At 41.5% G+C, this 14,305-nt stretch overlaps 1 protein-coding gene across 3 annotated transcripts in view; it reads right to left on the bottom strand.

Annotated features, from left to right (window-relative positions):
* The window catches only part of rbks (ribokinase), a 172,656-nt gene that overhangs the window by 153,437 nt on the left and 4,914 nt on the right, over positions 1–14,305 (bottom strand). For all 3 annotated transcript variants that reach the window (XM_060933176.1, XM_060933173.1, XM_060933174.1), the window contains exon 2: positions 7,097–7,161. In XM_060933176.1, coding sequence (XP_060789159.1) covers positions 7,097–7,152 — 56 coding nt within the window. In that variant the 5' untranslated portion in view covers positions 7,153–7,161. The remainder of the gene's footprint in view (positions 1–7,096; positions 7,162–14,305) is intronic.

Here is a 14,305-nt window from a genome sequence, read left to right as displayed (position 1 = left end):
GCCGCTCACGCAACACACAGGCATAGTTAGAAAGTCAGGATGCACTGGTTTACACTTTACACACACACACGTAGCCCAGCCTCTCGCTATGTTTAACAGTTGGAACTTAGCGGTTTTAAAACTAGTTTTGCAGTTTTGCAATTTCTGTGCGTGATGACAATGTGTAAACTTTGGATTTCCATAGGCTATGTTAAAATGTTATCATTGTCCTGGCCTGCAGGTAGTTCCTGGTGATGGCAGTGAGGGAGGTGAAATAACATGTATACACACTACCGTTCAAAAGTTTGGGGTCACCCAGACAATTTTGTGTTTTCCATGAAAAGTCACACTTTTATTTACCACCATAAGTTGTAAAATGAATAGAAAATATAGTCAAGACATTTTTCTGGCCATTTTGAGCATTTAATCGACCCCACAAATGTGATGCTCCAGAAACTCAATCTGCTCAAAGGAAGGTCAGTTTTATAGCTTCTCTAAAGAGCTCAACTGTTTTCAGCTGTGCTAACATGATTGTACAAGGGTTTTCTAATCATCCATTAGCCTTCTGAGGCAATGAGCAAACACATTGTACCATTAGAACACTGGAGTGAGAGTTGCTGGAAATGGGCCTCTATACACCTATGGAGATATTGCACCAAAAACCACACATTTGCAGCTAGAATAGTCATTTACCACATTAGCAATGTATAGAGTGGATTTCTGATTAGTTTAAAGTGATCTTCATTGAAAAGAACAGTGCTTTTCTTTCAAAAATAAGGACATTTCAAAGTGACCCCAAACTTTTGAACGGTAGTATATATATATACGCACACATACATGCATACACAAAATGGAATCATTTGCTGACAGCTCAGTCCCCCCCAGTTCAAAAATCCTATCTGCGCCCCTGATTTGTTGCCATTTTGAGTTCAAGTGTCACGTCCATAACGCTGGAATTGCTCTTTTATGGTATAAAGAATGATGTAAGTGCATCCCTTTTGGAGCTACCGGTGGTCAAAAAAGCACTTTTTCTAAATGACACAAATAATTTTGCTAAATATGACATATATTGCCATACATTCACCAAAAATAACGTTATCACCAATTTTTTTTGCATGGTAAATAGAGCTATCACAGGACTACAATAAACAACCAAGTTTATTTAGTCAAGCCTTTTGATATTGAAGATAATAACACAACGTTCACACTGCAAGGCTTAATGCTCAATTCCGATTTTTTTGTGAAATCCGATTTTTTTGTGAGGTCGTTCACATTAACAAATATATGCGACTTGTATGTGATCCTCAGTATGAACGAAAAGCGACCTAAAAGTGTTCCGCATGCGCATTGCAGGATACGACGACGTCACACGCAGTGAGCATGGCCAGTGTTTACGGAAGTAACCTAAAGTTTCCTGTGTATGACAGTAGCCAGCATGGAGTACCTGGCGATGATGCAGTTGTTGTTGCGATGGAGCCAGAACATGCACAATAGCCTGATGTTAAGGAGGAGGTTGAGAAGGAAGAGGGCAAGGGGTTTGGCTCAGGCGTTCTGCGGGGTAGTGACTGCAACCTCAGTTCAAAGGAACATCAAAGCCATGTTGTTGTAACTTTTTTTGAGAGACCCGCCGCCTACTTCAGCGCAGAATAGTGACGTTTGTGGCTTGTTGATGACGTGCAAGTCGGATGAATGCGACCTGGCGGTTCAGACTGAAGTCGCGTATGAAAAGATCGGATAGGAATCGGAATTAGGACCACATATCCAAACGGCCTGGGTCGGATTTGAAAAAATCGGATCTGTGTCGTTCATATCGTCAATAAAAAAGATCGGATACAGGTCACATATGGGCGAAAAAATCGGATTTGAGTCACTTCAGCCTGCAGTGTGAACATAGTGCAAGTGTTAAATGTGATTTTTAGCTTGCGTACCCTGATTGTAAAACAACCCTCAATTGACATATAATTAAACAAAATAAAACTGGGACGCCGTTTTATTATGTATTAGTTACTAAATAACAAGTAATTATTGATTTATTATTATTATTATTATTATTAATAATAATAATAATAATAATAATAAACAAATGAAATACGTTTAGAATATTTACACCTTGTTATTTCTTCACATTCTAAAAACGGTCCTTTCTGGTGAAACTAGAGCTAGCAGGCTAACCAGAGAGCTCCAGTTTGCCAACGTGGCTCGTTCCTGTCTGCCATCAAACTACCATTTAATTTTTCTCAAGGAAATAAATGGTTTGTCACGCTGCTCGCTCTATTTTGTATACAGCCTTTTATATATATTTTGGTTCTGGAAAGTTCCAGCACAGTGAATCAGAGTGTCTCGTTCAGACGTTTAAGAAAACCACAGGCTTATTTTATTGGGCATGTTCGGTGCATCACAGTGAATCACAGTGTCTATTGTCTTATGAGTGACAGGAGGAACGTCAGTCTGAACACTGCAGGAAAAAAAAATATCATTGTTCGATGGTAGAGTGCACGTCATAGTGCGAGATCGTCTTGATTTTAATAAGCTTTTGGGAAACTGGGCCTTGGTTGGTTCTGTGATGATTTGCAGCCTGTCTTTAAATTATAAACACCCAGAGCAAATCTAATGATGGAAGCATGTCTGATTTCCTTATCATGGTGGAGTCATACCAGTATGCTGTCAGCCAGACTGTAAATATTTAGAATTTTAAAGCTATTTGGATGATAAGGTGAGGCGAAGATAGAGAGATCAGAATATTTTTGTTGCTTGGCCAATGCTGGGCTTCAAAATTGGAATGATTTGTTTGCTTATTTGTTTAATATAGTTGTTTCTTCTCTTCTTCTTATTATTATTAGCCAAGGCTGGCTGGTTGGCTAGCTAGCTAACTAATTAATCAATCAATCTTAGTAAATCCATTATTATTATTCAGTGATGAACCGTTACTACTAGAGCTGGGACTTGAGTTCAGCCAAAACTTCGCCAGACACCAAAAAGCAACAGGGCAAAGGATTTTGCCAGGGATTAGCGGCAGGCTGCCAGGTTGCGCCGTGCCGTTGTGTGTAGCTGTCGATGTTGATTTTAAAAGTAACTCGTTAAATTACACAGGGAACTGAATACTTAAAGGAACAGTCCACCGTACTTCCATAATGAAATATGCTCTTATCTGAATTGAGACGAGCTGCTCCGTACGTCTCCGAGCTTTGCGCAACGTCCCAGTCAGTCAGACGCAGTCAGACGCGCTGTCACTCCTGTTAGCAATGTAGCTAGGCTCAGCATGGCCAACGGTATTTTTGGGGCTGTAGTTAGATGCGACCAAACTCTTGCGCGTTTTTCCTGTTTACATAGGTTTATATGACCAGTGACATGAAACAAGTTCAGTTACACAAATTGAAACGTAGCGATTTTCTATGCTATGGAAAGTGCGCACTATAATGACAGGCGTACTAACACCTTCTGCACGCTTCGACAGCGCATTGATACGGAGCTCAGATATCAATGTGCTGCCGAAGCGCGCAGAAGGTGTTAGTACGCCTGTCATTATAGTGCGGACTTTCCATAGCATAGAAAATCGCTACGTTTCAATTTGTGTAACTGAACTTGTTTCATGTCACTGGTCATATAAACCTATGTAAACAGGAAAAACGCGCAAGAGTTTGGTCGCATCTAACTACAGCCCCAAAAAATACCGTTGGCCATGCTGAGCCTAGCTACATTGCTAACAGGAGTGACAGCGCGTCTGACTGCGTCTGACTGACTGGGAGGTCGCGCAAAGCTCGGACAGGTACGGAGCAGCTCGTCTCAATTCAGATAAGAGCATATTTCATTATGGAAGTACGGTGGACTGTTCCTTTAAGTCTGAGTGAAAAATACTGTAGCGAGCGTGCAGCGTGCAAGAAGAGTCTGGAGACAGAAATCTTAGTTTCTCGATCGTTAGCCTGTAGCTCTCGATAGCACTGGCTTGACTGCTAGCATTCGCTAACACTACTGATGAACGCTACACCGGCTAGAAGGTGACTTCACTGTTGCGCTGACGGCGCCGACTCGCGGTTAAGCTCACGTTGGGGTTCGAGAGGCCTAGGGTGATTAAATTTTTGGTCCCTCCCTTTGACTATAAATCAAAATCTGATTAATTAATCGGTCACTTCCTACATAAACACACACTGCCAAGGTCCTTCTGTCCCGGCAATGACGTCCTAACCAATGAGTGAGCAGCTCTAAACGCTTCTCAGCCTAGAGACAACAAACAAAACAATCTCGCTGGATAACTCGATTTTAATATTTTCAGGACAGTAATTTCTGTCCTTTCGTTTCTGAAGCAAATTTGATAGAAAATGAGGCCGAATTAGACTTAGAAGAGAATAATTATCATGAAATTATGAAAGAGTGAAATAAATTAAATATAACATTTGAAATGCTGATATGTTTGGACCTTCTCTGGAGGTCTAGAAGGCCCTGACGGTTCCTCTCTGTTAATAATAATAATAATATTATTATTCATGGCGGCACGGTGGTGTAGTGGTTAGCGCTGTCGCCTCACAGCAAGAAGGTCTGGGTTTGAGCCCCGGGGCCAGCGAGGGCCTTTCTGTGTGGAGTTTGCATGTTCTCTCCGTGTCCGCGTGGGTTTCCTCCGGGTGCTCTGGTTTCCCCCACAGTCCAAAGACATGCAGGTTAGGTTAACTGGTGACTCTAAATTGACCGTAGGTGTGAATGTGAGTGTGAATGGTTGTCTGTGTCTATGCGTCAGCCCTGTGATGACCTGGCGACTTGTCCAGGGTGTACCCCGCCTTTCGCCCGTAGTCAGCTGGGATAGGCTCCAGCTTGCCTGCGACCCTGTAGAACAGGATAAAGCGGCTACAGATAATGAGACGAGAGATATTATTCATGGCAAAAGTATTTATTTATTTAATGCAGCTATTTGCTTTATTACATGAGTCCCTATCTTACTAAATCCATTATTATTATTATTATTGTTGTGCATAAATTTTTGTAAAACCGCCTAGCGTATTACCATAACTATTTTTGCACTGTACACCTCTTCTTATCCAAAATCCAAACGATGTGAGATTAGTCATTTTGACTCCGCTCTGCCCGTACTTCACACACAAAGGGAACCAAATACACAATTTCTCCAGTTCTGTATTTTTATATATTTTTTTTAACATTGAGAAATGTATTAGTTTTTTTCCAGCTTTAGTCAGCATGACGAGGAGACACTTGACACTGCTGACACTGGAAAAAAAAAAGCACAGTGCCAACATCCGACGTGTTCAGTGTGTGGTGATTCACACCTCTGGAACAATATGAATAACTGGAACAGACTGAAGCCAGTTCCGCTATCTGCTCACAGTGGGCTGCATTTAGCTCCGAATGGAAAGACCCTCGATTTCCACTTATTTTAAAAACTGCAAAGTCTGGGCATTGTGCTATATGTACTGTATAATGTCTTGCAAAAGTATTCATCCCCCTTGGTGTTTGTCCTGTTTTGTCGCATTACAAGCTGGTATTAAAATGGATTTTTGAAAGGTTAGCACCATTTGATTTACACAACATGCCGACCACTTTAAAGGTGCACATTGCTTTTTTTATTGTGACACAAACAATAATTAAGATGAAAAAACAGAAACCTGGAGTGTGCATAAGTATTCACCCCCTTTTGTATGAAACCCCTAAATAAGAGCTGGTCCAACCAATTCACTTCATAAGTCACATAATTAGTTGATTAAGATCCACCTGTGTGCAATCAAAGTGTCACATGACCTGTCACATGATGTCTGTATACGATAAATCAACCTGTTCTGGAAGGACCCTGACTCTGCAACACGACTAAGCAAGCAACATGAAAACCAAGGAGCCTTCAAACAGGTCAGAGACAAAGTTGTGGAGAAGTATAGATCAGGGTTGGGTTATAAAAAATATCCCAGACTTTGAATATCCCACAGAGCACCATTAAATCCATTATAGCAAAATGGAAAGAATATGGCACCACTACAAACCTGACAAGAGAAGGCCCCGCCCACCAAAACTCACAGACCGGGCAAGGAGGGCATTAATCAGAGATGCAACAAAGACACCAAAGATAACACTGAAGGAGCTGCAAAGATCCACAGCGGAGATGGGAGTATCTGTCCATAGGACCATTTTAAGCCGTACACTCCACAGAGCGGGCGGGGCTTTATGGAAGAGTGGCCAGAAAAAAGCCATTGCTGAAGAAAACACGTTTGGAGTTGGCCCAACAGCGTGTGGCAGACTCCCCAAACACATGGAAGAAGATTCTCTGGTCAAATGAGACAAAAATTGATCTTTTTGGCCATCACGGGAAACGCCATGTGTGGCACAAACCCATCACCCTGAGAACACCATTCCTACAGTGAAGCATGGTGGTGGCAGCATCATGCTGTGAGGATGTTTTTCATCTGTAGGGACAAGTAAGCTGGTCAGGACTGAAGGAAAGATGGATGGCACTAAATACAGGGCGATTCTGGAGGAAAACCTGTTTGAGTCAGCCAGAGGTTTGAGACTGAGACGAAGGTTCATGTTCCAGCAGGACAATGACCCTAAACATACTGCTAAAGCTACACTGGAGTGGTTTAAAGGGAAACATTTAAGTGTCTTGGAACGGCCTAATCAAAGCCCAGACCTCAATCCAATTGAGAATCTGTGGCATAACTTGAAGATTGCTGTACACCAATGCAGCCTGTCTAACTTGAAGGAGTTGGAGCAGTTTTGCCTTGAGGAATGGGCAAAAATCCCAGTGGCTAGATGTGCTAAGCTAATAGAGACATACCCCAAGAGACTTGCAGCTGGAATTGCAGCAAAAGGCGGCTCTACAAAGTATTGACCTTGAGGGGGGTGAATACCTATGCACACTCCAGATTTCTGTTTTTCATCTTAATTATTGTTTGTGTCACAATAAAACAACAATGTGCGCCTTTACAGCGGAAGGCATGTTGTGTGTAAATCAAATGGTGCTAATCCTCCAAAAGTCCATTTTAATTCCAGCTTGTAATGCGACAAAACAGGACAAACACCAAGGGGGATGAATACTTTTGCAAGGCACCATGTGTGTGTTAATCACGGTCAAAGTGCCGGTCATGTGCATATGATCTTAATAATGCCTGATACGTGAACTTACCTGACCAGATCAGTCATACAGGAGCCCACGACTACAATATCCAACTCTTCAGCCATATCCTGGTCCTGAAACACACACACAATGAACTAATGATCCACGCAGTACTGTAACAGTAGGCACGTAATATTAGGACAGAACATTGATGAGTACTGCAGGACTTAGGCCATCATTTGTGTACAGTTTGCTGGCGTGAATATAACAACATCTGAGACACCCAAATGGATTCAAACACTCCAAGTGAACATCCACACATGCGAAAAGATTCAATGCTCGCTATGATTTGAAGCTGAAATGGAGGAAGCAGCTTGAATTGCATTATTTTCCCTAAAAGACTGCCTGCTTACGCTTCTCACCATCCTGTCATGGCAGAAACATTTCAATAGGTTCGAAATAGCTTTAATTGTGCTCCGTATTGGACACGTGCCTATTGCACCTGGGGTGATTATTTCCAGACGTGATTGACGGCAGCCAAGAAAATCCTTCGTTAATTCAATCCCCTGCATGTGGGCTATGCATGTGAATATAACAGAGTGCTAATCTGCTCAAATCTCTGCAGCAGTCCTCAGGCAGCAAGAATACGAGAAAGCCTGGCTCCTGGTTATGGGACAGCCTAGATTTTCTCATCAACTCGTTTCTGTGCAACATGCAAAACATTAGCTATAAATCAGATAGCAGATCCAATAAATCTGACATTCCGTAGCTGTAAAATGGCAGTGTTGCACTGTGCGTGTTCTCAAACATGCTGTTATAAGTCTTGAAGCAGCTTGTAAGAAACCGCAGTGTGAACTCGAGAGAGTTTTTTTTTTTCTTTTGAACGGTGATGCATCTAGAAATCAGAAGGGAACCGTCAGGGCCTTCAGAGAAGGTCCGAACATATCAGCATTTCAAATGTTATATTTAATTTCTTTCATTCGTTCATAATTTCATGATAATTATTCTCTTCCAAGTCTAATTCGGCCTCATTTTCTATCAAATCTGCTTCAGAAATGAAAGGACAGAAATTACTGTCCTGAAAACATTAGAGTTATCCAGTGAGATTGTTTTGTTTGTTGTCTCTAGGCTGAGAAGAGTTTAGAGCTGCTCGCTCACTGGTTAGGACGTCATTGCCAAGGTCCTTCTGTCCCGGCAGTGTGTGTTTATGTAGGAAGTGAACGATTAATTAATCAGATTTTGATTTATAGTCAAAGGGAGGGATCAAATATTTAACCACCCTAGGTCTCTCGAACCCCAACGTGAGCTTAACCACGAGTCGGCGCCGTCAGTGCAACAGTGAAGTCACCTTATACTTTTGCAAGGCACTGTATGTGTGTCTCACAGTCTCAGCGTTTAAGTCTCGGCTGAAAACATATCTGTTTAGTCAAGCCTTTTGTTAATGGTGTTTATGAGGTAAAGGTGTAGATCTGGAGGGTCCTCAGACATAGGCTACGTTTACATTAGACCGTATCTGTCTCGTTTTCTTCGCGGATGCACTGTCCGTTTACATTAAAACGCCTGGAAACGCCGGGAAACGGGAATCCGCCAGCGTCCACGTATTCAATCCAGATCGTGTCAGCTCCGGTGCTGTGTAAACATTCAGAATACGCGGATATGCTGTGCTGAGCTCTAGCTGGCGTCTCATTGGACAATGTCACTGTGACATCCACCTTCCTGATTCGCTGGCGTTGGTCATGTGACGCGACTGCTGAAAAACGGCGCGGACTTCCGCCTTGTATCACCTTTCATTAAAGAGTATAAAAGTATGAAAATACTGCAAATACTGATGCAAATACTGCCCATTGTGTAGTTATGATTGTCTTTAGGCTTGCCATCCTTCCACTTGCAAGTGGTAAGTGATATGCGCTGGGATCTCACACACAGCGGCTCAGTCCCGAATCACAGCTTGTGCACTCCACTCGCGCGCTCTGTGAGCTGCGCAAGGCCGGAGTGCGCACCCTCCAGAGGGCACTCGCTGTTCAGGGCGGAGTGATTTGGAGCACAGGATGCCTGCAGAGCCGAGCGTATCCGTGTATTGGTATTGCTGTGTGCACGCAAATCGTGTATTGGTGTTGCTGTGTGCACACTAATCATTTTAAAAACGTTAATCTGATGATCCGCTGATACGGTCTATTGTAAACATGGGCATAGTGTGTTTTGGTAAACTGGGATGTATGGCTGCTGTCAGTCCCCCACCTGCTTGCTCACTCGAGTTTGTTGACGGTGTAGTGGCTGCTGCTTTATGTCCCGGGGCTCCCTCATGCCTGTGTTACCTTCTGGCTCTCTCCTTTTAGTTATGCTGTCATAGTTATTTGCCGGAGTCCCTGCTTGTACTCAGTGCAATATGTATACTGTTCCTACTTATTCAGGTGACATTGGGCATACCTAACAACCCGTGTTTTCTTCCCCCCCCCCAAAAAAAAATCTGTCCCTCTGAGTTACATGGAGTCAACAGGAAATCTTTTGGTGGAGAGGGTGGAGACCTCGACTGGCTATTGTAGCCTGCAGGGAATCGGCCGTCAGACGTTCTGTCGCATGTCCCAGACCCGGTGAAATGTAACTGAATTGTCTTGGCCAGCCCTAAGGGTCCCATCTGCATCCCATCATTGCTGAGGAGTGTGCTCCCTTCACCCAATCAAGCATCCAGCCAGAGCAGGTCATGATATTTTTTAACCATATTAACATGCCATTGTTGTGTATTATGCCTGATGTCAAGACTCTCATCTCTACGAGCCTACCACACAGATTTAATACTTGTGTCATTTTTAGGGCATACCTAACAACCTGCGTTTTCTCTCTCCCCTCCCCCCCCCAATCTGTCCCTCTGAGTTACATGTCGGTCCTGGGATCGAGATGCTGAACCTCTTCTGCCCCTCGGACCTGCTTGATCCATCCTGGTGCCCTGTGTCTGGTTGGAGTTTTATCGCATCGCTCCTGTGGAGGACGGCCCCATGAGGACAGTTGAGGGTTACACCTGGAGGACGCTCTGGACTCTTACAGTACTGCTTTTATGGCTGAGGACTACAGTTGACTTGCTAACTTTAGGACTGCAGTTGTCATGAACAGTTTTGCACTCAAGTTTCCATCAATGAAGAGTTACAACATCAACGAAACTGACTTCATGTTAAAACTGTTAATATTATAGTCAGGCTGTCTGTTGTTGCCCAAATGAGGATGGGTTCCCTTTTGAGTCTGGTTCCTCTCGAGGTTTCTTCCTCATGTCGTCTGAGGGAGTTTTTCCTTGCCACCGTCGCCACAGGCTTGCTCATCGGGGATAGATTAGGGATAAAATTAGCTCATGTTTTAAATCGTTCAAATTCTGTAAAGCTGCTTTGCGACAATGTTTATTGTTAAAAGCGCTATACAAATAAACTTGACTTGACCTTCCAGCCGGTGTAGCGCTCATCAGTAGTGTTGGTGAATGCTAGCAGTAAAACCAGTGCTATCGAGAGCTACAGGCTAACGACCGAGGAACTAAGATTTCTGTCTCCAGACTCTTCTTCCACGCTGCACGCTCACTACAGTATTTTTCACTTCAGTATTCATTTCCTTATGTAATTTACTGAGTTACTTTTAAAATCAACATCGACAGCTACACACAACGGCACGGCGCAACCTGGCAGCCTGCCGCTAATCCCTGGCAAAATCCTTTGCCCTGTTGCTTTTTTGGTGTCTGGCGAAGATTTGGCTGAGCTCAAGTCCCAGCTCTAGTAGTAACGCTTCGCCAGTGATAAAACGACATTCCAAATTAAATAAAGTGCTAATTTAAAAATGACAGAAAAATAGCTGATACTTCGTACACAGTAGATCTCACAAATGGAAATTTCAAACTCAAAAGTCTAGGTCACCTTATCAGACATTGTGCATGATACTAGCTAATTAATTAATTACAGGGTGTCTGAAAAGTCAGGAACCGATGGGAATTAAACTACATATACGCACGTGATTTTTTTTTTTTTTTACACTTGTTCCTCCTTACAGGTGAAAAATGAACATTAACATTATATGAAAGGGACATCAGGGTGGTCCCGAAATGTATGGGAAAAATTTTTTTTACCAAAACATTCCGACCACCCTACCATTTTTTTACATAGGCTAAAAGAAGGCAACAAGCAAAATTTCAGAAAAATTGGTTAATATTTAGAGGTGCCACACGAGGTTGCAAATCGGGTTAATAGCCCAAGAGCATTAGCTCAAAATTGAGTCCAACCCGGAACAAATTAGTAACAAGCTGAATTTTTCAGAATATGTTCAGAATACCCTTAGGAATAACATACTAAAAGTCCCCGGAAATCCACCTAGTGCTCTCTGAGAAATTCAAGATGGCGTCCAAAATGGCCACCGATTGGAGATTTTTCAATATCTCAGGGATAAAACATAATATAAATGCAATTAAAATGTTAAATTATATGTTCTCTCATACAAGCAATGCAAATTCACCATTGTCACACTGTTAAAATTAAAATTAACCAAGATTACAAGGTCATTAATGTGGAAATTACATGGAATTTGATGGTTGACATGATTGACAGATTAGCTTAGTAGGCTACCTACATACATGAACATAATGTAAGACAACAATTAGACATCAATTTCCTTAATATTTAGTGCATCTTTAAGCTTTGATAAAATATTAAAGGGAAATTAAATTTGAGAACTCTATCTTCTAAAACTACAATGGCAAGCTGTTTCAGTACGCTTCTTCAACATTCCGGCGACTTTCATGACAAAAAGGTCTGCCTCAATAAAAGCTCTTGCTTATAAACAATGAGTAGACTTAAACACTTCTCAGTGCCTCAGTTGTAATGCTTGGACCTTTGTTGTACCATCAATGAAGTAGGGAATTTATTCAAGCTTGTTTAAGGGGGGAAAAAAATTCATCTTTGAGTTTCTAGCGCCAGTCTTTACTACTAGCAATGCCAGTGTGTTCGGACAAAAAATGACTAAACTCAGCATGACCTTTTAACATGCCATTTTTCATTTTACACCACCAATTTACTTTAATTCATATTAATGAAAATAAGTGCTCCAACCCCTAGTAATTGTGTTTGTTGTTTTGCGAACAGAATAGGATGATACGGAGTGAACGAGTAACCAATGGATCCACACTCTATAATCGGTAGTGTACATTAAATAGCACATGTATAGATTTACAATTATAAGTCTGTAATTATTAGTCCTAAACATTAAGAACTGAAGCCATTTCAAAAACATATGAGATATCTTCATGATACCATAACGATTATTTTGTCATAACAGTCGTTGTTATTTCTTCTTGGATGTGAATTTATGGGCCAGGGCGTTTCAAGATTGATACTTGATTCAAGGATCGGACTGGATGAAACCTACGCACATTCATAGTACTGTGCACATTCATAAATGTGAACTGGTGAAGTGCCAAAAATATGACAATCTAACCAGACATGGCAAGCGAACACATTATACACAAATATACTGTTATAATAATGTGTACATTGTTATTATATAATGTTAATACACAATGTAATTAATACACACATGTTGGAATTTACTCTCCTACCCTACAAAACATATATTCTGACCTTTTAATTGCATTAATATTTTGTTTTGGGCCTGAGATATGGGCAGATCTCCATTTGGCGGCCATTTTGGACGCCATCTTGAATTTCTCAGAGAGCACAAGGGGGATTTCCGGGGACTTTTAGTATGTTATTCCTAAAGGTATTCTGAAATTTTCAGCTTGTTACTAATTTGTTCCGGGTATAACCCTATTACTCCTGGGCTATAAGCCATTAACATTAGTTGGCGCGTAGACTGTTGCAGAGAAGATCTCAAACCCCCAAAAAGTCACGATTCTAGAGGGAATATGCCACTTCTATGAAAAAGAAGAGGCAGGAAGAGTTTATAGACTGATAGAAGGTTAACTTTCATGCACTAAGGGGTTCTTAAACAATGAGCACTGATCGTAATATGCTGATGAAGTTGTGAATGTTTTTCTTTCTATGTTTTTCAGATGGCTAGCAACAGTAATACAAGTAGTACCGGTGGTGCAAAGCACAACACCAGAAAGGACAATTATGTTTGGTTAATTGGTCCCACTTCCAAGGAACTGTCTGGGAGAAAGCTTCCTTCTGCTCGGGAAGTCCTTAGTGTGTTCTTTTATCTCCACAAGATACCAGAATACCGAAGGGTTTAGAAAATCACAGACAAGTAATAGCTATTGTTACTTTGAACACAGGAAGTTATATTACTGTATTGTTTGTATGAATATGAAACAGTTAATAAGCCACATTATTTTATATTGTGTCTTGAATGAAAACTTTAATGGCTTTGTGGCACCTCTAAACATTGTTCTAGCTTAACCAAATTTCGCACAATAACTTCTTTTAGGCAATGTAAAAAAAAAAGGTAAGGTGGTCGTAACAAAATCCTAAAAAAAAAATTTTGGGACCACCCTAGTAGACATGGTACTTCCTGGTGCTCTGATTGGTTCCTGACTTCTCAGACACTCTGTAGTTAACTACAGTAGTTTCTCATTAACTAGTTTCTGTGCAATCTGCAATATATTACACTCATAGTAATCTAATATACCATGCACTGAGAGGCTCTGGTTGAAATTACGGACTCTCACCGAAGAGAGTCCGTAATTCCCGGTGCCTCTCATTACATTTATATCCCTCATCAAAAAATTCCAAACGAAAAGTGTTAAGATCGAATAACTCACTGGAAGCACCCATGTTTGTTGTTTACGTCGGAGTGACCTTTGACCTGAGCATGTCCAGGGTACCATGCTATCACCTGCCTCGCTAGGCATGATCATGATCCATAGATCTACAATCCGGATTCCAAAAAAGTTGGGACAAAGTACAAATTGTAAATAAAAACGGAATGCGATAATTTACAAATCTCAAAAACTGATATTGTGTTCACAATAGAACATAGACAACATATCAAATGTCGAAAGTGAGACATTTTGAAATTTCATGCCAAATATTGGCTCACTTGAAATTTCATGACAGCAACACATCTCAAAAAAGTTGGGACGGGGCAATAAGAGGCTGGAAAAGTTAAAGGTACAAAAAAGGAACAGCTGGAGAACCAAATTGCAACTCATTAGGCCAATTGGCAATAGGTCATTAACATGACTGGGTATAAAAAGAGCATCTTGGAGTGGCAGCGGCTCTCAGAAGTAAAGATGGGAAGAGGATCACCAATCCCCCTAATTCTGCACCGACAAATAGTGGAGCAATATCAGAA

This window comes from Neoarius graeffei, chromosome 11 (genome assembly GCF_027579695.1).
Source record: "Neoarius graeffei isolate fNeoGra1 chromosome 11, fNeoGra1.pri, whole genome shotgun sequence".
NCBI lineage: Eukaryota > Metazoa > Chordata > Actinopteri > Siluriformes > Ariidae > Neoarius > Neoarius graeffei.
The sequence above is the reverse complement of the archived record's forward strand: the minus strand, read 5'-3'. Positions and strand labels throughout refer to the sequence as shown.